General features: G+C 37.9%; 1 protein-coding gene across 4 annotated transcripts in view; it reads right to left on the bottom strand.

Annotated features, from left to right (window-relative positions):
* LOC124596384 (secretion-regulating guanine nucleotide exchange factor) overlaps positions 1 to 27,652 on the bottom strand; it is a 98,975-nt gene that overhangs the window by 40,531 nt on the left and 30,792 nt on the right. For 3 of the 4 annotated variants that reach the window (XR_006978294.1, XM_047135505.1, XM_047135504.1), the window contains exons 3-4: positions 26,571 to 26,757; positions 6,672 to 6,905 (exon numbers count right to left, since the gene is read on the bottom strand). Coding sequence is in view for 3 of the 4 variants with exons in the window: in XM_047135505.1 (XP_046991461.1) it covers positions 6,672 to 6,905; positions 26,571 to 26,757 (421 nt within the window). In the remaining variant the exon portion in view is untranslated. The remainder of the gene's footprint in view (positions 1 to 6,671; positions 6,906 to 26,570; positions 26,758 to 27,652) is intronic. The other variant, XM_047135506.1, reaches the window with a different exon arrangement.

Here is a 27,652-nt window from a genome sequence, read left to right as displayed (position 1 = left end):
AGTTCTGACAGCACTTGGTCATAACAGTCAAGATTAGGTATTTTGTGTGTAATAAGTTTAATTCTGACAGCGTGTTAATTCTGTAAATATTAGCTGTTCCAGTTTACCACATTGTATTCATCTATTTCGACAGTTTCCTGACAAATGATCAGGGTAAGTATTATATTCAAATGTTTTGTGTTTTTATGTCATACTTTCTGGTACGTTCCACACCCATGAGAATCATCTCATTTTTTGGTGGGGAACAAAAACTGAATCTAATCTAATCATTGCCTTATTTTCCTTACACACCTATACCCGACTTATCACCTCTGCAACTTCCTTATTTTGCTTATTTATTTTTAATAGACTTGAGTCTGTTACGGATCGCTTTATGCAGCACTCATCATGGATGATTGCTGATGTGCTTAGTTTGATGATACTTGAACTTCTTAATTTTATTTTATTTATTTACCAACCCTTCTCTTACTGCTATTTTGTCGACAATTGACATTTTGAGAATCATAACTGTTATACTATAAGATTTAAATGATTAATGGAAAATCTCATATAAAGATGTGAAACAAATACTAACAAAGAGATAGAGGGGCTGGCCAGTAATTACCTCAGCTCAGTACAGCCGATAGATACACAAAGCAGAACAGAAAATTTGTGTTCCTAGATCGATATGATGACAACTAAACTGGCTGAGTACATGAACGGGCACAGACGAACTGTCCGCCTAGGAGATGTCCAGTACCCAGTAGCAGAGCATGCCCTCCAGCATAATTCTAGGGACCTAGGAACCTGCTACATTGTACATGCCATTTGGCCTCTCCCGCCCAACACCAGTCCCTCGGAACTGTGGAGATGGGAACTTGCACTCCAACACATTCATTCATCCCGCCATCCCCCTGGACCGAACCTATGTTAACCAACCTCACTCCCATTTACTCTTCAGTCTTCTCCTTTTCCCCTTTCCTCTTTAGCCATTCACGCATCATTTCATCCTACATAGTTGTGTTTATCTTTATACTATATATCTCTTTACTTCTGTATGCATCCTCTTTGGTTTGAAACTGGCACAGTACTTACAATAGAATATCTTTGGCTTCCCTCTGAGCAAGGAATGCAAATTTTCTGTTCTGTTTTGTGTATCTATCAGCTGTACTGAGCTGAGGTAAGTACTGGCCAGTCCCTCTATCTCTTTGTTAGTATTTGTTTCACATACTATAAGATTTGTAATTTAGACAATAATCAGCCACAAGTATGGTTTAAAAAGTTTTATTTGAATTCAAATTAACCTTTTTTAACCATACTTCTGGCTAGTTGCTGTTCCAGATACAAATCTTTTCTTACTCCATTTTACTATGCTACCCAGCATCCTCTTTTCTAACTTCCATATACTGTCAGCTGTTGCATTCCTTTATTTCATTCCTTCTTCTACTGTTCACTTTATTTGTTTTACCTTGGGCATATCTCACGTTCATTTCCAGTGGTCTAGCTTCATCCTTTCTCTCTTTCATGTCATCCTAACTTGGACATTCTACTAATGGACTTTTTTCACATTTTCTCTCCTCTCTGTTTTTCTCCAGTGATGTCTCCACTTGATATGAAGGAGGCTTTAAACCCTAATCTTACTTCCTTATTGTACTTCCTTATTTGTGCCTCATTTGCCACTCTCTATACTCACATTATCCTTCACATCAGTGCTTTTCCTCTCATCATCTCGGGCCGTTATACTGCTAGGTTATTGGGCAGAATACAAAAAGTTGAAAGAGTAAAGGTGAGCCCTGGCATACAATTAAGTCTCTCTCTCTCTCTCTCTCTCTCTCTCTCTCTCTCTCACACACACACACACACACACACACACACACACACACACACACACCACTACACTGTCCTGGCACTGTGTCCCAACTAGGCTATGCAGAGGCTGCAAGGGAATGGAATATAAATGTGGCACTGGTAAACTCATCCTGCCACACCAAGTAAAAGTTGTGTGTGGCCCATAATGAAGTACAGGAGTTGGATTGGAAGGAGACGAGGAGTCTCAAGATAGAACAGAGTAAGAGGAGAGCATTGAACAAACAGGGTGGGTTTAGATTAAAAGGTAGACAGACAGGACTACAGTGAAATGGGCAAAAGGGCTGGAGGAGTGGATATTGTGGCCAGGAGGATTGCATGATCGAAGAATGGGTTGCGAGGAAAATTCTTAGCTACACAATTCAGAAAAGCTGTAATTGGGTGGAATCCAGATGGCTCAGGTTGTGGAAAAGCCGTTGACCACATGGAGTGAAATAAGCATTACAATTATGTCAAGATACATAAGAAGTTACTACATTAGTTAGTGTTTATGTTACAAGTACAAATTATTTATACTACATTAATCAATTGTACAGTATTGCAATAATAGACTTAAAATTCAATTTCTGTGTTACAAGTATCCAAGAATTATGTAAGATGTATGGATTGTCTATTAACCATTTGTGCAGTTTACTTTTAAAATTATTGAAAGGTGTATTGAGTGCAGTATGTGCTAATTTGTTAAATAATTTCAAACAGTTCACTTTGTGATAGTTGCCTGGTTTTGTCAGCCTATGTCTAGGAATGTCAATACTCTCTTTATTTCTGGTGTCATGTAAGTGTTTGTTCTCTCTGGTGTTAAATTTTGTTCTGTTCTTTCTAGCATATATCAGTGATGCATAAATATAAAGATTTATTACTGTCATTATTTCCATTTTGATGAATAAGGGACCAACCTTGCACATTATTCATAGCACCTTTTTCTGCATCAGTAGTACATCACTGACATGACATGAGTGGCCCCATAGTAACAGCCCATAAGATATATGAGACTGAAAAAGTCCAAACTGATCTGTTCTGAGATATTCGTTACTCACTAGATCAGACAGTTTCCAGATAAAATAGGACACCCTCGATAACTTTTTGCAGATCTGGTTGATATGGGGTTGTCACTTCAGTTTGGAATCAGTGTGTATTCCAAGCAGTTTTACGGATTTTGATTCTACAACCTTAGCCAGTCCCAACTACAGATGCTGAGTATTCTCTGGATTACACAGAAGTTTGTTAGCAGAGAACCAATTTAGTGTTAAGATGAGAGTGTCCTGTGATTTCTGGTGTAGCTTTGATAAATCTCGATCTGTGCTGATTAAGGTTGTATCATCCGCATAGCTGTTAACTGACTCAGACCCAACATAAGGTGGCAAATCATTAATTGCAACAATGAAGAAGAAAGGACCAAGGACAGAGCCCTGAGATACACCAGATGTGACATTATTCATAGAAGAGTGTCTGTTTTAAATTGACACAAATTTTCTCCTGTTATGTAGATAAGAGTCGATTATTTCTAACTCTGTGTTATTTATGCCATAATATTTTACTTTGGCTACTAGGATGTCGAAGTCAAACACAAGAGAACTGTGCCTACACATCATCATCGATTTCATCTAAATGTATGACATGAAGGGCTTGACCAAAAATGAAAGTGATGGAAATGGGGACTCCAGATGACAAAATGCTTGGAAAAAATAGCATTTTTGGTGTGTGCCAGGCAAGGCACGAGCTGTTCCTCTTCACAGAGTTTCCAGGCAGTGATTGGCACACTTGGAAGAGTACAGAACAATAATCCGATGGTCGTGGGTTCGACTCCCAATGCAGAAATTATTTTTTATCTCCAATTTTTACTTTATGTACTCTGAAAATAAACCAAAGTAATACTCAATATATTGTATTGATTAACATTTTCATAAAAGGCATGAAAAGGAAAGGGAGAGGAAAATTTGTGATTGCAAATAAATTTCCAGGCTTTTATTATTCTATAATTGATGATTTACACTTGGGATGTTATTCATAGTAATGAAAGGGGAAGTAGTAATTTTCTTAGCATCTTGTACCCATTGCAAACACTGCATTTTTTTTTACGACTTCATGGTTGTTTTAAAGTTTCTATAGAAAAACCAACTTGCTTTATATTTATAAAAGGTTCTCTGTCATTGCACAGTTTGGCAGCAAACCATGTGTAACACACCATTTCGTCAAATATTGGCAATTATTTCTGTTGATATGCAGTGGAACATTTTTTATGTTATCAGTGCCCTCAGAAATTCCTATTCGTTTCACTGTCCAATCTCGCCAAATGATAATGAAATGAAGAGGACAGCACATACACTCAGTCCTCAGGCAGAGGAAATCCCTGACCCGGCCGGGAATTGAACCTGGGACTCCATGATCCAGAGGCACAAGCACTACCCACAAGCCGCAGATGCTTCCACTTCTGTCACTTTCATTTATGGCCAAGCCCTGCATATACCATCAATTTAAAATAAATCGGTGATGACCAGTAGGGACCATCTGCTTGTCAGTGGGCTCATTGCTGGTACCATATTCCTATCCAGTTCTCTTGTTGTCATCCTACATTCCCTACACCCCTCCGTTTCCATCCTTCTATGAGTGTTTCTCTCACCATTTCATTTATACTGTGTCTGGTTACCTTTAGTTCTTCCACTGTCATCACATTGTTAAAAACTTCAAAATAGTACACAGCAGCTGAAAAATAGTGAGCATGCAAGTTTCTTGTTATTTTGACAAAGTAATTGAGCTTATAAGTGTTGTTGTGTTCAGCCTGTTGTTCCAACGTGTGCAGCTTTTCATTTAAGTTGCAAATAAAAAATGACAACAAATTAATTTATATGCATACTTATGAAAAAGCGAATATACTAATTACATTATTCTTTGAATTTTCAAACCAGAAACAGTGAATATTAGATTAAAACATAACATCAAATCAGAAACATCTGTTGTTAATTATAAGAAAAGAAATATTCTTGTGACATTAATCTCTCTTTGTCAATTTCTGATCTGATATTTTCACAGTTTTTTGAGCATGAAATATAGCTGTCACTATTCTATCTTTTGCCTTCTGCTGAATATTAATTATCTGTCTTTCATTTGGTTTCTAAATTATGCATATCTTTATTTTGTTATTTATGAATGAATGGCTACGTTTTTAGTTTCTAATTAATTAAATAACATATAGTATAGCTGAGTTGGATACAGTGACCTAAATCACAAAAGCTTTCTTTATTTGCATCCAATGAACACTTTTCTGTGCAAAGTTTGAGTGTTGTGCCCTAAATGTGACTGTTTCGTTGAAGGTGACTGTGCATGGAAAGGTGGTTTGCGTAGTGTAGATGTACATGGGTGTGTGTCTAGTTTATTGCCTGGTTTGGTGATGGTGATGGTGGTGATTACAGTGACGAATGACAGGGGAGAGTGTGAAACTCAGTGGTGTCACATGGTATACTCCTCTAAAATAGCACCAAAGGGACCTTCTAGGTTCAACTATGTCACATGTCTTCACTCCTTGAGACACTGTGAAGAGATTTTGAATTTAATCCAGGACATCAGCACAAAGTCCAGTGACCAGGAACTCTATGCTACCACTTCTCCTCCCAAAACCACTAAAACCTCATTCTTAATCATCTTTTATCTTCTGCTTTCTCATTGTAATTGCCCTATCTTAAATGCTACACCATAAGACACAGATCTTCTTCACATAGTATATCACTGAATCTGAATATATAAATAAATAATAATTTTAAATTATGACAATTAACATCATAACAAATGTGACTTTGAAAAAGGGGAAATAGAAAAAAAGGGAAGATAATAATGGTAAGAAACAGAATAGATGTCAAGAGCACAAAACAAGACCAGTGCTCAAGGGCAAATGGAACTGAGGAAAATTGTGCATGTTAATACAATAAATCTCTTGTTATGGATGTAACACAAGGAAGGTTACACAGGCAACTGTACGTCCTTTTCAGGGGAACAATTATGGCATCTGCTTGAAGTGATGTTTGAGAACCATGGAAAATATAGATCTTAATTTGTAAGTAGGTTCAAATGGCTCTGAGCACTATGGGACTTAACATCTATGGTCATCAGTCCCCTAGAACTTAGAACTACTTAAACCTAACTAACCTAAGGACATCACACAACACCCAGCCATCACGAGGCAGAGAAAATCCCTGACCCCGCCGGGAATCGAACCCGGGAACCCGGGCGTGGGAAGCGAGAACGCTACCGCACGACCACGAGATGCGGGCTTGTAAGTAGGAATCCACCAAAATCTGAATTTGTGCCTCAACAGAAACGCCTCTCTAATAAAGATGTAAGGCAAATGGGACATATGCCAAACATGAATCTGTCACTTTGCTCAAAAAGCAGCAATAAAATGCACTTTTATGACAAAAAGTGTGCTGTTTCTTTTTAATTCTTAATCTTGCTCTTCATGGTGAGTCACAATGCTAAGAACTTTTTCAAATTTCCAGGACGACAAAGGTGAGCTTGTTTTGTGTTAGGGTCACAGTTTCCTGAATGGTTGTAGATAATAGTGAGAGGATATGAGTATGTACAAATTATAATTTTTAATGGACCCAATATTAAGATATAAAATAAAGCAAATGATCAGTCTGAAATTAACTGAAGAATAACATAACACCACGGTTTCAGCAAATCTCGTGCAAAGGTGAAAAGTGAGTAAAAGCATATTTCAAAAGAAATGCAATATGCACATAAGCTCTTTGAGACACACTAATCTTTTATCAAGTTTCTAAATCTTTGTAACTGCCACAACGGCATACCATAAAGACCCTAAGTCATTGTACCTGTTCTTAAGACTGTGTGTGTCCATCCACATGAAAGTAAGCATTCTTGTGGAAGACTTTCACGTCCAGAACAATCAAGCTGTATAGGATAGGCAAAATTGTGATGTAGTAAAGGATCAAATCCCAGTTGTCCAAACTTGTTGTCTCCCCATACAAAAATTTTCCCACACACTGACAAAGCTATGGTATGGTGTTGACCACATGCAACCATCTTAATTGGTGGCAAGCCTGGAACTGAAAGAGTGAAACAAATAGTAAATAAATTTTAAAAAGAAAACAAGCAATAATAAAACGCGTGACTTTAACCCATTTACTTTAAACAACAAACTATAGAAGTTTCAGAACCAATAAATAAGTTGGAAAACTGTAATAATTCCATTTCTTGTCTAGAACCCTTTCAAATTATGTGTTTCATGCACATTTCAAATAAAAAGAAACATAACCTATCTTCAATTTGAATATTTCTTTTTAAATTTCAAAATACTAGACAAACTGACAGAAACAAAACCACAGGGATGGCGCAGTGTTGCAGTTGCTTCAAACAGGTGGATTGGGGAGGGGGGGGGGTGTATTATACCAGGTGTCCCAGAAGAAATGGTCAGTATTTAGAGATATGGCAGGAATGATCACTCGAAACAAAAAATGTGTAGTAAAATGGGCTCTAGAATGCATACTTTAAGAACTCTGAGCACTTGTCCAGTAGAGAGAAGACATAAGTATCACAATAGCGAAGATAAACAAACACACATAGCTCTTAACATATGCATTCTAGAGCCCCTGTTTGCCGGACATTTTTTCCCTGTTTTGGTCCATACTACCACTTCTCGAAATATGGAAAGCAAAGAGCTTGCAGTAGAAGAGATTTGTTTCACAGTATCAAAGACAAACTAGTGTTCATAGCTCTCACATCATGTATTTTAGAGCCCATGTTTAGTAGATTTTTTTGCTTTGAATGATCATTCTTGTCATATGCCTGACTGCCAACTATTCCTCCTTGGACACAACTGTAGTTTGACCATGTACTTCTCCATGTTGAGCTTATGGACAAGTCCAGAGCTGTAATAGCTGCTTTAAATCCAAAAAGTGTTCTCTCTACAACACCAAATTTCACGAATTTACTTTTCACATCATTTGCAATTTAACAAGTGATATATTTTCTTGTACTTCAGATATATTGATAAATCATGCTAATCTGATACATTAGATAGATAAAAAAAATCTACTCACCAAGCAGTGGCAGAACACACTCATAAAAGAAGGTTATACTTATGCAAGCTTTCGGAGCCAGTGCATCCTTCTTCAGGCAGAAGAGGAAGGAAGAGGGGTGAAGGAAAAGAATTGGAGAGATTTAGGAAAAGGGTTAGATTTCAGAAAAATCACCCAGAACTGCAGGTCAGGGAAGCCATACTGGACGGCATGAGAAGGAAAGACTTCATGTTGGGGACTGCACCGGATGAGATTTGAAAACCTGAGAGCTTAAACATGGAAGACAGGGTAATATGGAAGACAGAGATTACTGCTAAAAGATCATGCATGAGTGAAAATCTAATTGTGTTGTACATAACAGAGGTCGGAGGGGGATGACAAAAAACAGACAGGTCAGAAAATAAAAGATGTAGAAAGCTAAAACAGAGTGAAGAAAGGAACTAGCACTCAAACATGTTCTTGGTTCTTGCTACCCACCTGGCCTTAATTTACTATCATTTCTCAGTCTCAGCATTTCTTCACAGTAACCACACCTTTCTTCATTCCATTTTAGTTTTCTACATCTTTCATTTTATGATCTGTCTATTTTTCACTGTATTATTACTTGTGTTTTGAGAAGGAATGAAATTTCAAAGTAATCACTGAAGTTGCTAGAGAATTGTTGTTTGAAAAACTTCCTCCCACGTTTCTCCTAATTATAGGGAACTGAATGTTTCTGTATTACATGTACTGAAACTTCTTGCTGATACAGTTGTTTTGTAATTGTGGGTGGGTAGCAAGTGGCTTTGGAGGTGACAGCTTGAGCTTCATGACCACTAAACCTAGTACTTATACATTTTGCAGTACAGTCTGCATTCGCAAATATCTGATCCAGGGCAGTGGCAGCAGTGTTTGTAATTCTTGTTGGGGTTGTTTTAGTCTGTTTTATGTTGAAAGTATCTGTGAGGTTGAGCAATAGCTCTTTTCTTTTGCTGGTTACATGAAAATCAGCGTTGAAGTCCCCACACATCACTATTGATTTCTTGTCCAGAGGAGCCTGTTTAGTACATATTCAAGATTATTTAGGAATGACTCAAAATTTACATTTAGGGAGCGATAAATATATGCTACAACATTATTTGTCTCACTGACTTCAATGAGTGCCAGCTCAAAGTCTCTTTCTGTACTCTGAGAAACTGAAACTTATTAATGGATTTATATTTTAGACCTTGAAGAATGGCTAAGTTGTGAGAAGGCTGGTTCAATTTCCTTGTTGGGAAATTTGATTTATAATTTCCAAACTGATCCTTATCAAGCAACTCTATAAACTGAATATTCTGAAGATCTCCAAAATGCATTTCCATGTTATCTAAGATCTCATAAGGTAACATCTTAAGGGACTGGAAGTCATGCTACCTAACACTTACTTAAATGTGAAATTTCTGGTTACAGCTTTCAGTACATTAGGTCACAGTTTCTTCAGCTCTCATATCCTTTAACAAACTGATGGTCTTCTTTATATGAACATTGCACATGCAGAAGTGCATTGAGATGGTCAACATATGTAAATACTTCTTTGTAAAGACAAACCAGGAAGAGGAATTGAGTTTTATTAAGAATGCTGTGCAAGCCAGAAGCACTGTTGAATGACTCTGCATCCCAATCTCCATATCTGATTATTTTTGAAAAATGTCTTTCAACTCATGGTATTCAAGATATATTGTCTGAGCAGCTTATGAATTAAAATTCCAGCATGTAGCACATGTTTGAGGCAATGTGAATCATTTATTTTCTAAGAGTTGTGTTCCATTTAAGGACATGCTAAAAAATAAATGGAATGCCTTGAACAATGTAACAGCACTAGATTAATTTTATGAGCATAACAGTGCAAAAATATAGCTTGCTGACAACATTTTGCACACCTCCATATTTACCTGCCATTACTGAGGCTCCATCAAAAGTTTGGCTCACTATTTTGTCAGTAACTCCCCAAACATCAAATGCATTTAGTACAATTTCTGATAAATCCTGAGCAGTTTTGTCTTTGGAAACATCATGAAAACCAAAAAATCTTTCTATGGGACCATCTTGTGTATAAAACCTGAAAATTACACCCATTTGTGACTTATAAGAAATTGCTAGGGTTTCATCTGCTTGCACTCCCACAAATTCACATGACTGTAACACTTCTTCAATGTTATCATTAATGACATCGATAATTGATTCAATTAATTCATTTCAAACTGTGCTTGATATTATGTTGAAACTAGAAGTGCTCTGCAATTGATCATGAATAAACTGTTCCTGTCTAGACAGAAGGTCCAATAATGCAAAGTAATTCCCTTTGTTGTTGAAACTTACATCAAGGTGTCACCTGCATGCAAACTCTTGCTCACCCAAGAAACAAACATTCAATAAATCTCTCGATTACGAATTTAGCTTGTTTCACAGACACATTATGTTTTACACCTAGAAATTTGGCTCACTCAGAAATCAAATGTTCAATTTGTTCATGACCCAAAAACTAAAAATTCCCTTGATTCTGAAGGTGCATCCTTGAATTCTGGTGTTTCTTGCTTTTTCTCTCAAAATTTTTGTCACCCATACTCTTAAAGAAGCTGATGTCCATTCTTTTTCAATCCCAGACCCATTAAGCAAAATACATGTGTAACAATATAATTTATTTGTTACAGAGCAACCTGTAGGCTAAGGATATTTTTTACACCAAGAAAATTGAAATTTTCTGTTTTGTTTCCCACCAACTATTCCAATGTCTAGGTGTGGTGTGAATCACTTATCTTTATAGATGCACTTTGTTTCATAAGTCCAGCCTGAAAATGATTTTTCATCTAATTCCCAAATAAAGACACAAGTTCCCCTCTTCACAAGCCATAATATAATCAGTTAATCACATGCAGTCATGATTTATAATACTAAAACAAGTTTTGTTAAACCAGGACTAAAAAGTGTGCGAAATAACACACTGTTTCACAGCTGAGGCAAGCCCCAATGCCACAGTCTTTTGATAGAACGTATAGCGCAGTGAACTCTCTACTCATGGATGGATTGAATGATACTGTAGTAACATACAAAACAAACTTCGATTGTTTTCAATGCATTGCTTCTAACTCTAATTGTAATTTTTCTTCAAATTTTTGGGTAGCCTTGAAAACCTTTGAAGAGCATTGCCTATGTATATCACTTCATTTACATATTAAGATTTCTCTGTTGTACCTCTCAACAGACATAAGAACTGCCAGTAACTGGTCAAGCTAGTGAATTTTTTATTTTGTTTCTCTGCAGTACTGACATACTGCACAGGTTCACTTCTCAAATTCTTCTAGCCAAGAAATTATTTCTTAATATTTCTGCTGTCAATCTTCATGATATAACAGTGTGGTTAAATTTAAAACAGAAAGAAAAAGAAACTCATTTTTCCTGGCAAAACTCCAGCCACACATCTTCTTTCTGAAATACTGTCTGGCACCTGGTAGGCCACCTAATGGGCTTACTGTTAAAATTTATGTCTCGAGCTGTCACTCACTCTACTACAAGAACCTTCACATTTTCCAGTTCCATCAGTCTCTCATCCTCACCAATCCAGTCCTTCATAATCAAGCACTCCAAGTTCAAACCATACTTGACAGCCTCAGCCTCTCTACTCCTTTCACAAAATCCTTTTACTCTGTGAGCACAACTTTTTGAATGCTATCACTGCAGTGAAAATTCTTGGCCTTCAACAGTTGGGTCAGCATTCCCAGCACCATCTGAGAAAGCTATCCCAGCTAATCCTGTCTTATGGCCACATGGGACTCCCCTAGCCAATAAACAGCTTAATAATCTGACCCCATTCTCCCTTTGAGGCCTCATAGCTCCCCGACCTTGTCTTGTTAACCCACTCTGCCATCCACATCCCCAAAAACATCATCCACTCTCCTTGAAAAACAGTGCCACTGAACACCATTCACTAACACTAGTGTCAACCCTTCTGCCAAAACTCTGATGCCTGCAGAAGTCTGTGTACTGTCCAAAGGATTCATCTTTAGCACAAAACCTAGGTTCAACCAGGTTGGACTTGTAAAGGACCTTCAGTGCAGACATTTCTTCGCATGCACACCGCTAACAACAGTCAACCAAAACCCCACGCAGAACCATGTTTAAAGCAGTTCCAACCTCTATCCAACTGCTTATCCTTGTCCCCTTCCACCCACTTATCCCCTGGTAATCTTTCAAGAATTCCTCACTTTTATCCTGGTTTCATCTTTTTTCCCTAAATATCGCCATAGTGAGTCCATCAACACTCCTATGGAACACACAGCAATCCGTGACCTCGAAACTTGTCCAAACCTTATCAAACTTCCCGCAGGTAAAGGCTCTGCTACTGCAGTGACCAATCTTGGTGACAATGTGGCTGAGAGTCTACATCAACTTTCCAGCACCTTTGAATACAAACCTTACAAACACGATCACATCCCAGAAGTCCAACATGACTTCTGGCAATTCAAGACCTTATGTCCATCCGAAAACCTGAGATCTGAATCCATCGCCTTCTCCACATTAGCAACCCTCTGCACTCGTACCTTTAACCTACTCCCCAAACTCCTCAAATCCAACCCCACAGGTCTCCCTACAGGTCACTCCATTGTGGCTGGCTACAGTGCTCCCATGGAATGAACATCTGCCTTTGTTGACCAAAAACCTCCAAACTATTGTCCATAACCTTCCATTCTATGTCCGATACATTTCTCACTTTCTTCATCATCTCTCCACAATTCCCGTCCTGTTCCGTTACCTCCTTGTTGGTCATTATGGATGCAATCCTCCTGTACACCAACATCCCCCATGCCCATGTCCTTGTGGCCGTGGAACACTATCTTTTCCAGCATCCTCTTGATACCAGTCCCACTACCTCCTTCCTAATCCTTCTGGCCAACCACATCGTGAGCCACAATTATTTCTCTTAAGTCCAAATCCATAAACAAATCCACAGTATTGCCATGGGAACTCACATGGCACCATCCTATGCCACTTATTTATGAGTCATCTGGAAGAATCCCTCCTATCCTGCCAACACCTAAAACCCCTTGTCTGATTCAGATTCATTGATGACATTTTTATAATCTGTTCCCGTGGTAGGGGACAACCATTGCTCTTTCCTCCATAACCTCAACACCTGTTTCTAAATACACTTCACTTGGTCCTCATCTCAATTTGCCAACTTCCTAGATGTTGATCCCCATGTCTCATGTGGCTCTATAAATAGGGCTGTTTGTATCAAGCACACAACCACCAACAGTGCCTACACAATGCCATTTCATGTCAAAAAGTCTCTTCCTTACGGTCTTGCTGCCAGTGAATGCCATATCTGCAGTGGAAAGCAGGAGTTGTCAAACTGTACCAATAACCAATACCCATAAACAGGTCTTCCATGCTATCTGCTCCACTGACATCAGTAAACCTGTTAACCAGCCACAACCAACACTCCTTAGATCCCCAAGTGTCACCCTGGCCTTGAAAAGCTCACCTACGTTCTTCACCAGGACTTCGACTACCTCTCATTGTACCCTGAAGTGAGGTATATCCTACCCTAAATCCTACCCACATCACCCCAAGTACTGTTGTGCCACCCACCCACCCTATAGAATATCCATCCCTATTCCAATTCTGCTCCCAGTCCTACACACCATGGTTAATTCCCTCGTGGACACCTCAGATGCAAGACCTGTCTCACATACCTTCCCACCATCTCCTACTGAAGCCACATGCAATACCTATCCCATAAAAGGCAGGGCCATATGTGAAAGCAGCCGTGTTATGTATCAGCCATGCTGTAATTACTGTACAGCATTCTATGTGGAAATGACATGTAACCAACAGCGCGAGGTGGTGCAGTGAGGACTCGCACTCGAGAAGATGACAGTCCAAACCTGAGTCTGGCCATCCTGATTCAGGCTTTCCGTGATTTCCCTAAATCGCTTCAGGCAAATGTTGGGATGGTTCTTTTGAAATGGCATGGCCTACTTCCTTCCCCAGCCTTCCCTCATCCAATGGGACTGATGACCTAGCTATTTGTCCCTGCCCCAAATCAACTGGTCAACCAACATATAACCAGCAGTCTACTCTCATGAGTGGCCACTGCCAAATTGTGGCCAACTGCAAATTTGGCCATTCAGCTGCCAAACATGCTCCACACCACAACACAAATGACTTCAACAATTGCTTTATTATGTGGGCCATTTGGACACTCCCTTCCAGCCCAAGCTTCTCTAAACTATGCAAATGGAAATTCTCTCTGTATGTATGTATGTATGTATCCATCCATCCATCCCTTCCTCCCTCCCTGTCTCTGAGTCATCTGTCTTTTCCATTCCCATCTCACACTACATCAATACCCCCTCGTTGCATCACGCATCCTTCCCTACAACCCCCCCCCCACACATCCATCAGTCCAGGTAACTGCTCTCAATAACTCAATAATCAGTTTTCAATGTTGTCACAGCTGCAGTAGAGTGTGTTTGGATGTCTGCATGGTTGTGTGTGTACTTTCTACTATTTATTTGTTTATTTATTTACACATCAAGTTCCACAGAAGCAAATGTCCATGGACATGGAACGTGTCAGTTACTGAAATTGCAACATAAAAGTAATACCAGATAAAAATAAAATACTTATGAATCCAAAAAGAGTCAAGCCATAAGTTTAAGTAAATGCAATCAACAATATAACATAAGAATCAGCTTAATTTTTCAAGGAATTCCTCAACAGAATAGAAGGAGTGACCGAGTTTTCAATGTTGTCACAGCTGCAGTAGAGTGTGTTTGGATGTCTGCATGGTTGTGTGTGTACTTTCTACTATTTATTTGTTTATTTATTTACACATCAAGTTCCACAGAAGCAAATGTCCATGGACATGGAACGTGTCAGTTACTGAAATTGCAACATAAAAGTAATACCAGATAAAAATAAAATACTTATGAATCCAAAAAGAGTCAAGCCATAAGTTTAAGTAAATGCAATCAACAATATAACATAAGAATCAGCTTAATTTTTCAAGGAATTCCTCAACAGAATAGAAGGAGTGACCGAGTTTTCAATGTTGTCACAGCTGCAGTAGAGTGTGTTTGGATGTCTGCATGGTTGTGTGTGTACTTTCTACTATTTATTTGTTTATTTATTTACACATCAAGTTCCACAGAAGCAAATGTCCATGGACATGGAACGTGTCAGTTACTGAAATTGCAACATAAAAGTAATACCAGATAAAAATAAAATACTTATGAATCCAAAAAGAGTCAAGCCATAAGTTTAAGTAAATGCAATCAACAATATAACATAAGAATCAGCTTAATTTTTCACGGAATTCCTCAACAGAATAGAAGGAGTGACCGAGGAGGAAACTCTTCAGTTTCGATTTGAAAGCGCATGGATCACAGCTAAGATTTTTGAATTCTTGTGATAGCTTATTGAAATGGATGCACCAGTATACTGCACATCTTTCTGCACAAGAGTTAAGGAAGTCCGATACAAATGCAGGTTGGATTTCTGCCAAGTATTAACTGAGTGAATTATTCTTGGGAATAAGCTGATATTGCTAACAAGAAACAGCAGTGAAGAATATATATATATTGAGAGGCCAACGACAAAATACCCAGACTAATGAACAGGGGTTGACAAGAGGTTTGCAAACTTACACCACTTATTGCCCAAGCCACCCGTTTCTGAGCCAAAAATATCCTTTAGAATGGGAAGAGTTCCCCACAATATAATACCATACAACATAAGTTGTATGAACCATGAACCATGGACCTTGCCGTTGGTGGGGAGGCTTGCGTGCCTCAGCGATACAGATAGCCATACCATAGGTACAACCACAACGGAGGGGTATCTGTTGAGAGACCAGACAAACGTGTGGTTCCTGAACAGGGGCAGCAGCCTTTTCAGTAGTAGCAAGGGCAACAGTCTGGATGATTGACTGATCTGGCCTTGTAACAATAACCAAAATGGCCTTGCTGTGCTGGTACTGCGAACAGCTGAAAGCAAGGGGAAACTACGGCCGTAATTTTACCCGAGGGCATGCAGCTTTAATGTATGATTAAATGATGATGGCGTCCTCTTGGGTAAAATATTCCGGAGGTAAAATAGTCCCCCATTCGGATCTCCGGGCGAGGACTACTCAAGAGGATGTCGTTATCAGGAGAAAGAAAACTGGCGTTCTACGAATCGGAGCGTGGAATGTCAGATCCCTTAATCGGGCAGGTAGGTTAGAAAATTTAAAAAGGGAAATGGATAGGTTAAAGTTAGATATAGTGGGAATTAGTGAAGTTCGGTGGCAGGAGGAACAAGACTTCTGGTCAGGCGAATACAGGGTTATAAATACAAAGTCAAATAGGGGTAATGCAGGAGTAGGTTTAATAATGAATAGGAAAATACGAATGCGGGTAAGCTACTACAAACAGCATAGTGAACGCATTATTGTGGCCAAGATAGATACGAAGCCCACACCTACTACAGTAGTACAAGTTTATATGCCAACTAGATCTGCAGATGACGAAGAAATTGAAGAAATGTATGATGACATAAAAGAAATTATTCAGATTGTGAAGGGAGACGAAAATTTAATAGTCATGGGCGACTGGAATTCGAGTGTAGGAAAAGGGAGAGCAGGAAACGTAGTAGGTGAATATGGATTGGGGCTAAGAAATGAAAGAGGAAGCCGCCTGGTAGAATTTTGCACAGAGCATAACTTAATCATAGATAACACTTGGTTTAAGAATCATGATAGAAGGTTGTATACATGGAACAACCCTGGAGATACTAAAAGGTATCAGATAGATTATATAATGGTAAGACAGAGATTTAGGAACCAGGTTTTAAATTGTAAGACATTTCCAGGGGCAGATGTGGACTCTGACCACAATCTATTGGTTATGAGCTGTAGATTAAAACTGAAGAAACTGCAAAAAGGTGGGAATTTAAGGAGATGGAACCTGGATAAACTGAAAGAACCAGAGGTTGTACAGAGTTTCAGGGAGAGCATAAGGGAACAATTGACAGGAATGGGGGAAAGAAATACAGTAGAAGAAGAATGGGTAGCTTTGAGGGATGAAGTAGTGAAGGCAGCAGAGGATCAAGTAGGTAAAAAGACGAGGGCTAGTAGAAATCCTTGGGTAACAGAAGAAATATTGAATTTAATTGATGAAAGGAGAAAATATAAAAATGCAGTAAATGAAGCAGGCAAAAAGGAATACAAACGTCTCAAAAATGAGATCGACAGGAAGTGCAAAATGGCTAAGCAGGGATGGCTAGAGGACAAATGTAAGGATGTAGAGGCTTATCTCACTAGGGGTAAGATAGATACTGCCTACAGGAAAATTAAAGAGACCTTTGGAGATAAGAGAACCACTTGTATGAACATCAAAAGTTCAGATGGAAACCCAGTTCTAAGCGAAGAAGGGAAAGCAGAAAGGTGGAAGGAGTATATAGAGGGTCTATACAAGGGCGATGTACTTGAGGACAATATTATGGAAATGGAAGAGGATGTAGATGAAGATGAAATGGGAGATACGATACTGCGTGAAGAGTTTGACAGAGCACTGAAAGACCTGAGTCGAAACAAGGCCCCCGGAGTAGACAACATCCCATTGGAACTACTGGCGACCTTGGGAGAGCCAGTCCTGACAAAACTCTACCATCTGGTGAGCAAGATGTATGAAACAGGCGAAATACCCTCAGACTTCAAGAAGAATATAATAATTCCAATCCCAAAGAAAGCAGGTGCTGACAGATGTGAAAATTACCGAACAATCAGTTTAATAAGTCACAGATGCAAAGTACTAACGCGAATTCTTTACAGACAAATGGAAAAATTGGTAGAAGCAGACTTCAGCGAAGATCAGTTTGGATTCCGCAGTAATGTTGGAACACGTGAGGCAATATTGACCCTATGACTTATCTTAGAAAATAGATTAAGGAAAGGCAAACCTACATTTCTAGCATTTGTAGACTTAGAGAAAGCTTTTGACAATGTTGATTGGAATACTCTCTTTCAAATTCTAAAGGTGGCAGGGGTAAAATACAAGGAGCGAAAGGCTATTTACAATTTGTACAGAAACCAGATGGCAGTTATAAGAGTCAAGGGTCATGAAAGGGAAGCCGTGGTTGGAAAGGGAGTGAGACAGGGTTGTAGCCTCTCCCCGATGTTATTCAATCTTTATATTGAGCAAGCAGTGAAGGAAACAAAAGAAAAATTCGGTGCAGGAATTAAAATCCATGGAGAAGAAATAAAAACTTTGAGGTTCGCCGATGACATTGTAATTCTGTCAGAGACAGCAAAGGACTTGGAAGAGCAGTTGAATGGAATGGATGGTGTCTTGAAGGGAGGATATAAGATGAACATCAACAAAAGCAAAACGAGGATAATGGAATGTAGTCGAATTAAGTTGGGTGATGTCGAGGGTATTAGATTAGGAAATGAGACACTTAAAGTAGTAAAGGAGTTTTGCTATTTGGGGAGCAAAATAACTGATGATGGTCGAAGTAGAGAGGATATAAAATGTAGACTGGCAATGGCAAGGAAAGCGTTTCTGAAGGAGAGAAATTTGTTAACATCGAGTATAGATTTAAGTGTCAGGAAGTCATTTCTGAAAGTATTTGTATGGAGTGTAGCCATGTATGGAAGTGAAACATGGACGGTAAATAGTTTGCACAAGAAGAGAATAGAAGCTTTTGAAATGTGGTGCTACAGAAGAATGCTGAAGATTAGATGGGTAGATCACATAACTAATGAAGTATTGAATAGGATTGGGGAGAAGAGAAGTTTGTGGCACAACTTGACCAGAAGAAGGGATCGGTTGGTAGGACATGTTCTGAGGCATCAAGGGATCACCAATTTAGTATTGGAGGGCAGCGTGGAGGGTAAAAATCGTAGGGGGAGACCAAGAGATGAATACATTAAGCAGATTCAGAAGGATGTAGGTTGCAGTAGGTACTGGGAGATGAAGAAGCTTGCACAGGATAGAGTAGTATGGAGAGCTGCATCAAACCAGTCTCAGGACTGAAGACCACAACAACAACAACATAAGTGAATGAAAATAAGCAAAGTAGACTGAGTTTCATGTCAAACAATCACTTACTTTAGATACCATTTCAATTTTCAAAATGGCAGCATTAAGTCTTTGAACAAGATCCTGAACGTGGGCTTTCCACAACAGTTTATTATCTATCTGAACACCTAGAAATTTGAAATGTTCAGTTTCACTAATCACATGCCCATTCTGTAAAATTAAAACATTGGGTTTTGTTGAATTGTGTGTCAGAAACTGTAAAAATTGAGTCTTACTGTGATTTAGCATTAGTTTATTTTCAACAAGCCATGAACTTATGTCATGAACTGCACTATTTGAAACCAACCCAATGTTGCACACAACATCCTTTACTACCAAGGTCGTGTCATCAGCAAACAGAAATATTTTAGAGATACCTGTAATACTAGAGGGCATATCGTTTCTATAAATAAGGAACAGTAGTGGCTCCAGCATTGATCCCTGGGGCACCCCCCATTTGACCATACCCCACTCAGACCCTACATCACAGCCATTCTCAACACTGTGAATAATGGCTTTTTTCTGTCTGTTGCTAAAGTAAGAGGTGACCCAGTTGTGAGCTACTCCCCATATTTCTTAATGGTCCAACTTCTGGAGCAATATTTTGTGATCAACACAATCAAACGCTTTAGTTAAATCAAAACATTTGCCTAGCATCTGAAACTTTTTGTTTAACCCATCCCTGTACATTTGACAGCTAATTATGTGTTATAAAATGATCAATTATCCTTGCATACACAGCCTTTTCAATAACTTTAGCAAACACTAATGGCATAGAAATAGGTCTAAAATTGTCTACATCATCCCTTTCTCCCTTTTTATAAAGCGACTTTACTACTGAGTATTTTAAATGTTTAGGAAACCGACCATTCATTAAGGAAAAATTACAAATATGGTTAAGTACAGGGCTAACATGTGCAGCACAGTACTTTAATATTCTGCAAGGCACTCCTTCATATCCACGAGAGTCCTCAATCTTCAGTGATTTAATTACTGACTCAATCTCCCCGCCCCCTCCCCCCTGTCTGTATCACAGAGGAGTATTTGAGACGTTAATCTTGGAAAGGCATTTGCCAATAGAGTTATATGATTCCCTGTAGAAAGTAAATTTTTATTTAATTCACCAGCAATGCTCAGAAAATGACTGTTATACTGTACATATATCTGATTTATCAGTTACAGAAATATTTTTACTGACTTTATATCGTCAACCTTGTGCTGCTGACCAGACACTTCCTTCACAACTGACCATATGGTTTTAATTTTATCATGTGAATTAGCTATTCTATTTGCATACCACATACTCTTTGCCTTCCTAATAGCATTTTTAAGCACCTTACAATACTGTTTGTAATGGGCTACTGTAGCTTAATTGTGACTGCTACTAACATTTTGATATAATTCCCGCTTTGTTCTACATGATATCTTTACCCCACTAGTCAGCCACCCAGGCTGCCTTTTACTGCTAGTATCCCATTTAGAATGTTCTAATGGAAAGCAGCTCTCAAAGAGCATGAAAAATGTGCTAAGGAAAGAATTATATTTGTCATCTATGTTATTGATACTATAAACATCATGCCACTCTTGTTCCTTGATGAGGTTTAAAAAACTCTCTATTTCCTACATAGTTTGTAATTATATGTGACATTTGTTCAAGTAAAAAAGCCTTTTAGTGTTAAAATTTGTGCATCATGGTCTGTAAGGCCATTCACTCTTTTACTAACAGAATGCCCATCTAGTAATGAATAAAAATATTGTCTATGGCTGTGCTACTGTTCCCCTGCACACTAGTTGGAAAAACACAGTCTGCATCAGATCATATGAACTTAGAAGATCTACCAACATCCTTTTTCTTGCACAATCATATACACCACCCATAACTAATTTCTGGTACTTCCTATAAAGTGAATCCAGAACCCTCTCTAGCCTGAGCAGAAATGCTCTGAAGTCAAGAGTTAAGAGACCTATAACCAACAAAAATTAGATGTTCAGTTTCACTAAATTCAACTGCCCCTGCACAACATTCAAATACCTGTTCAGTGCAATGCCGTGATCTATGTATGGACTTAAATGGAATACTATTTTTATGTACATGGTCACTCCCACACTCCACAAGGTACCCAGCTAATCTGTATCCTGGTAAAGGAAGCATATCTGAATTGTCAAATTATTTAAGTGGTGTTTCCATATACCAATAATTTCAGAGTCAACATCTATAAGCAGTTCACTAACTTTATCTCTAATACCTCCTATATTTTGATGAAATATGCTAATTCCTTCTCTACTTGGAAACATGACATCCTCTGAATGTGATCCCTTAGTTAGAGGGGTTTCCTTTAAGCAGGTATACCTATCACTGGAATTCAATCTAAAAAAAGGTGCAGATCTAACACCAACTACTACAAGAATTTTTCCATGAGTGATCCCACCACCACCACCACCACCACCCACTACACTGTCACCTATAAGCTTTCCCAGCCTCCCCTTCCCACACCTACTGAGGTGCAGGCCATGCCAAAAGAAACCCGATCTACTGTTAGACTTAACTAGCACTATTGAAATTTCATCCATGCTATCAGTGCCTTCTCCAGCCCTCTGTTAACGCACCTTACAGCTGCATTACGACAAGGCCGATCACGACACTGAAACAGTTGTATGAAATGCAGACACTGAAACAGTTGCACGAAATGCACATTTGTGCCACCAGTTTGAGTAGTCATTTCCTGCAACTGCTGGCTCACACCTCTACCATGTGAACTGCCCAGCAGCAGGACCTTCTTTCTATTAGACTTTGCAACTGACTTAGCCCTCCTAACTGCTGAGGACTACTGCATGTTTCCTTCACCTTCAGCTACAAGAGGCTCCTCTCCACTCAACTCTGACAGTTGGTCAAATCGATTGCATATACACAAAGTACAACTGTCTGAATACCTCCTCCTGTTAGCTGCCTTCTTACCAACAGCCGGTTCCTATTCCCCAGCACCCTTCACCTCCCTCAACCTATCTAATTCCCCCTTTGTGTATTGTAACTGCACCTGAAGGGCACAGATCTTATGCTCCTGCTTCTTTATCAACTTATTTCTACTACAGATTCTGCATTCCCAGGGGAGGGTCTCACTAGAATGACCACTGGCTCCTCCCCTGCATCTCCCCCCCCCCCCCCCCCCCCAATGAAAATACTGGAAAAAGAGAGACCTCAGAAGCTAATGAGCACTGTTTTTTGTTACATATGTCTATGAATCATACATATGCTATAGGTAAGTGGTTGCCTTTCACTCATTTTATGTATGGTTCCATCCAGGAATTTCCGTTATTGATATGAAAAATAATGACATAGATACTAAATGCACACCATCCACGAATGTCACAACATGTAAGATAACATATGTGAGAATTCACCGTCAAATTGGACATTAGGAAAGCCAATTATCGAAGTCATATGCAGGGAAAAGAAAACAATGCGTGTCTCACAACTAAGAATCAGCAATGGTTCCATCAAATATCTAAGGACAGAAAACCTACAAACAATGCCATGTGTAAGCAATTTGATAACAAGCATTTGCTGACTGCTCCAACCTTCTGTGATTCTGGAGTAGAATAATCATTATTTTCTGAAAAATAAGTTTATCTAGTCTTCTAGGTCAGATAATTAAGTAATAAATTAACAGGGGAAAAAATCCAGTTGAAGCATTGGAGAAAGAAAACTCAAAAAATTTCTTTAAAAGCTATGCTATGTAAAGAGAAGAGGATACAGTCCTTTTCATGGCATTCTGCAGAACAGGCCGTTAGAAAGCTTACAGCCATTAACACCAAAGAAGTACCCAAGTTTAAGAAGAAAGGCATACAGCAATGGCAGCAGAATTGTCAAAAGAATCTATAACAAGATGTCCACACTGGAATATGAACCCAACTCCTCCTGAATAGAAGGCAAGTATTTTAATGCTGTGCCTACTCAAGTTGTTTTATTTTTTTCCTCTGAAATTACTGTGTGTTTTATAAAGTATTACGCATGCTTGACAGCAATGTAGCTTATCAGTTTCATTAAAAGCATAAGAGTAGTGTGTCTACAAACTAGAAGTACTAAATATACTACATTTTAATTCCATGCAAAATTGGCTAAATGGAAGCTACATTTATAACCATAAAATTTAAAAAAAATCTTGTTTGACATGTTGTCACTGATTAGAGCACAATAATCTGATATTAATTTCAGAACACGAAGGTTCTTACATTCTGAAAATCATAAAGACTCTTCTCAGAGATGGGAAAAGTATATAGCAATTTCACAGACAAATTGTAGGGAATAACAAGAAAACTTTTTAAAAAGGGAAAAAGGAACACAGAAAATAAGAAGCAGATGAAGAGAAGGAGTAACTCATAATTACTAGCCTCAATCTCCATCAGCTCTTATCATGCATATACCTCTGATTTGATCCCCCACTTCAGTAAGGTTGTTAGGTCTATGAATCATAATCTACATTGTTGTTTCAGCTGAGTCCCTCTGTCTCAGTCTGACACTCTGCCCCCACCTCCCGGCTGATATGGCAGTATGCAATATGCAACTATCCTTGCCTGTTCATTGGCAAGTTTTCTTGGGTTTTATATTTCCACTCTCTTCTGCTGCTTCTGTTTTAATCTGAGCCTCTCCAAACAATAAAATGTATGTGTGTGTGTGTGTGTGTGTGTGTGTGTGCATCCTTTCTCATTCTTTGGAAAAATGACACTTCTTGGAAATAAAGTAATTGACTTACATTCTTTTGTTTTTATATTTTTTGACACAGCCACAAGAGCATTTCATAATGCCGTTATCGGTTTCAACAAGCTAGTGCTCATGTTCAGACTGTCAGTAGATAAAAAGAGGACTCCCTCTCTCTCTCTCTCTCTCTCTCTCTCTCTCTCTCTCTCTCTGCTTCTCCATTTGACCCATTTACATTCCCATACTATTCATCCAACTTTGATGAAACTTTGGTGAGTTGTTGTGTGTCTACCAGCGAAGGCTTCTGAATCAGTACGACCATTTTACAATATCTGACATGTGAGTTGTTTCAAGTGTGTATTTCATATAGTTTAGCAGGTTAATGTGTTTTTGGTGGATGAGTATGCATGCATGACATAACTGAATTGAATCAAATACAAACAGTGACAGGTCAGTTCATATATTTGGTTAAATGTGAAGACTACATAAGTGAAGACACTCTATATCATTTACATGCTATGAACCAAAAACTGGACATTCAATTCAGACCAGACACGTATAATGAGGCATAGGTTTTGACTGAGGACATATATCTAGCAGTCACAAGGCACAATTGGAAAAGGCTACACCAAATCAATCTGCTAACAACCTTTTAGATCATGATTTGAAATGAGAAACACACTTTAATGCCAATGAATTGGATACATTTGTTCAAATTAATCTTTCAAAATATGGCCCAGAAAAATATTTTCTAGTAGTGTATGACAGAATTATGATCGCAATTACAAGCCAAAGTGGTAGATTGTATTTTCCAGGAAAACAGGGAAAACTTTTCTCATTTCTCTTATTTTGACAATCATACGATGATGCAATAACATTCCACTGGCAATCACATTATCTGGAATTGTGGCAACTCTTTTTGGTGGAATCCAAACAATGCATTAGCAGTGAATTCCTGTCCAACACACAAATCACAGAGATACCGATATGCGATATCAACAAAAGTTCTGGAATGTGTAAAGCATTCCAATACATCAAAGCATCACATAGGATGAATGAACAATGGTGCACAAATACACTGGGAGCACTTCATCATACACTCAAAGGACTGAGAGGAGAAGAACAGATGCTAGGTGATGCACTCACTGCATTTTCTGGTGACTTTCAACAAACTCTATCAATTATACCATGTTCAACAGCCACTGATGAATGTCATGCATGTCTCAGATCATCAGTTATGTCTCAGATCATCAGTTTTATGGTGAGATGTACAGAAATTAAATTTGATGATCAATATGTATGTACAACTACAACATGCATCCAATAAATGTTTTGCAAAACATTTGATATTTGGAATAAAATCATACAATTCGATTTGCAATAGCCATCAACAAAGCACATGGACAATCGTTACAGGTGTGTGGACTAATTTGGCAAATGCTTTTAACAAGTGGCCTTTTCATGCTTTGGAAAACCTTCTGATTTATTTTTGTAAGCACCAGATAGTAAAACAAAAAATATTATGTATTCAAAAGCACTTCAACAAACAGAATTTAAGCATAAACAATTTCTTTCTTTGAATGGCATTGCAACATGTCGCGTACTCACTAGTGGAATGATAAAAAAGAATGAAATAATACCTAAATAAAAATGCTGCAAGTGATTCCCAATGCACCATTAACAGTACTGAAGTCAATAATAGATAAAGACTGAGGTTTTGTAAGTGGAGTGAAAACTCATTTTTGTTTGTATTCGCATAAGGAATATCTACTCTGACTGATTTTATTGTTACTTTTTTTAACAGTTTAAAAAAAATTAAAAATACTGAATAAATTTCAGCAAAGTTACATATAAAAGGCAAAAAAATTAATTATCTGCATTTATGTTCTTCAGCAAAAACGTTTGTGAGGTGCACACTGACACCTAGGAGGCACTGAATTTGTCATTATGCCTAGCTGTCAGGGTGTCATTTCTTCATAGCAAGCCAGGCTGGAGGGAACAGTACATGGTGGTTGGATACTGCAACTGGGCACTGTATATAACAGGATGTCAGGAGCACAGCACAGCGAACAAAAATGAGCAGTTCATCATAGATGTTGAAACATACATCAATGGAGAACTCATTCTGTTCATTGAATCTTCTTCTTTATATACAACGTATTATGAAATGATAACGTGGTTAAGTCAAAACACACACACACACACACAGGATAAAAATCAGTCATCAATTGGTATTTTCATAAGGGGAGTGGACCAAGCGAGAACAGCTTGCTCTCATTATGTAACATACATTATGAAGCACAATATAAAGAATCAGAACAAATAGGTCTGTAAATTATGTCTATATAATAAATATGAGAAAACTTCTTGCTGAAAATAGCCATACTTAAATCAGTCAAAAATTAAAAAACTTTAAGTTGCTTAAAAAATGTGAATCTACTATAAACTGCATCATAAAATATGTATAGATAAGAGTTTGGCGATATTTGCAGATGGTTTCAGTTGTCTGGTTTATCCCAAAACACTTAAGTTATCTATAAAACAGCTTTAGAAGATAACTTGTTTGAACCTTCTGCAGTAATTAGTGGAGCCAATGTTAACACCTAGCACATTAATTCTGCAGTTAAAAACAAGTACTTCTATTCAAGTAAATTATTCATTTCAGTTGAAAATACTATCACATGAAACTACAAAATAAATATTAGCCATTGAGACACACACATGAACAAAATGTGATGACGTAGTATGAAAAATATAATTAATTTTCAAACAATTACATGTGCAGTGCGACATAAAAGTAGGACTTAGGGGATACTGTCTGAAATATATTTTCCAAAGTTGCTGCACGTAAGAAAATAAATGTCAGCATATTATAACAACAGACATGAAGTATTACTCTCTACAATTAATAATTACCGTGTTGTAAAGTATAACTTTCTTTAAGTGGCTGGCCATGATGTACAATTCCTAGTTGCCCTTTTCTTCCACTACCACAAACAAATACATCACCCAGTTCAGTGACAACTGCTGTGTGTCTTAGACCAGATGAAAGTTGTTTCACTTTATGGTCTGTCAACTGGAGAGGTGAGGCACTGAATGTAACCTTTAAAAAAATTGTAATTAGTTGGTCAGTATGACATGAAAATATACCTCCAAACTGATTGTAAGAGTGATACATTCTTCCAGTGATTGTAAACCTACATTTGGCTATTTAAATAGTTGTATTACTTGTACAATTTTAAAATATTTAAGATCAAATACACTTAGTTCTTGGCTCAGATTTAAAAAGAAAACAATTGCAATTACATTCTGTATTATCTACATTTGCTGTTAAAGACATTCTCTATGGAGCACAAGGTACTGTCAAGCTCATGTTTACAATTTGTTTAAAAAACCATACTTATATTAATAAATTATTATGTGATGTACAGTGTGTGGTTTTGTGGCATAAGTGTGAAACTACAAATTCAAAGTTTCCTGTTGCAATCATGAGTTGGGCCTAAAACGGTTTTAGATTTTATCATGGCTTTTATTTCTGACTGTTCTTTGTGTAGGTGAAAACTGTCATCATGCGTCTTATTCTACATTGAACATGTAAATAACTGGGTAAGAAAGATCATAGAGCACAGAAAAGCAAATATTGTACACATCTCTTTTAATAGAATGATACCATAAAACTTAGTTCCATGTACAATACAACTCTAATAGTTAGAACACATCAGTAAAATAAGTAATTTTGTAATCAAAAAATTTCATGATCTCTCTCTCAGGATTTTTAATTAATTTATTGGCAGACAATTTCATGAACATAATTTTATTGCATGGAATTATTTTAATGCATGTTGTATGTCCAGCAGATGAATTTATTTTCCAGCTCAGCCTATTCTTTACAGGTCTCTCTTATCTTGCCTCTTCAGTACATCAGTGATCATTATTCTGAATGTAGATGTAAATACTTTACGACAAACATTTACAAACAACTGAATTAGACATACCTG

The sequence above is a fragment of the Schistocerca americana genome, chromosome 2, assembly GCF_021461395.2.
Source record: "Schistocerca americana isolate TAMUIC-IGC-003095 chromosome 2, iqSchAmer2.1, whole genome shotgun sequence".
Taxonomy (NCBI): Eukaryota; Metazoa; Arthropoda; class Insecta; order Orthoptera; family Acrididae; genus Schistocerca; species Schistocerca americana.
This window is presented reverse-complemented; position numbering and strand designations above follow the sequence as displayed.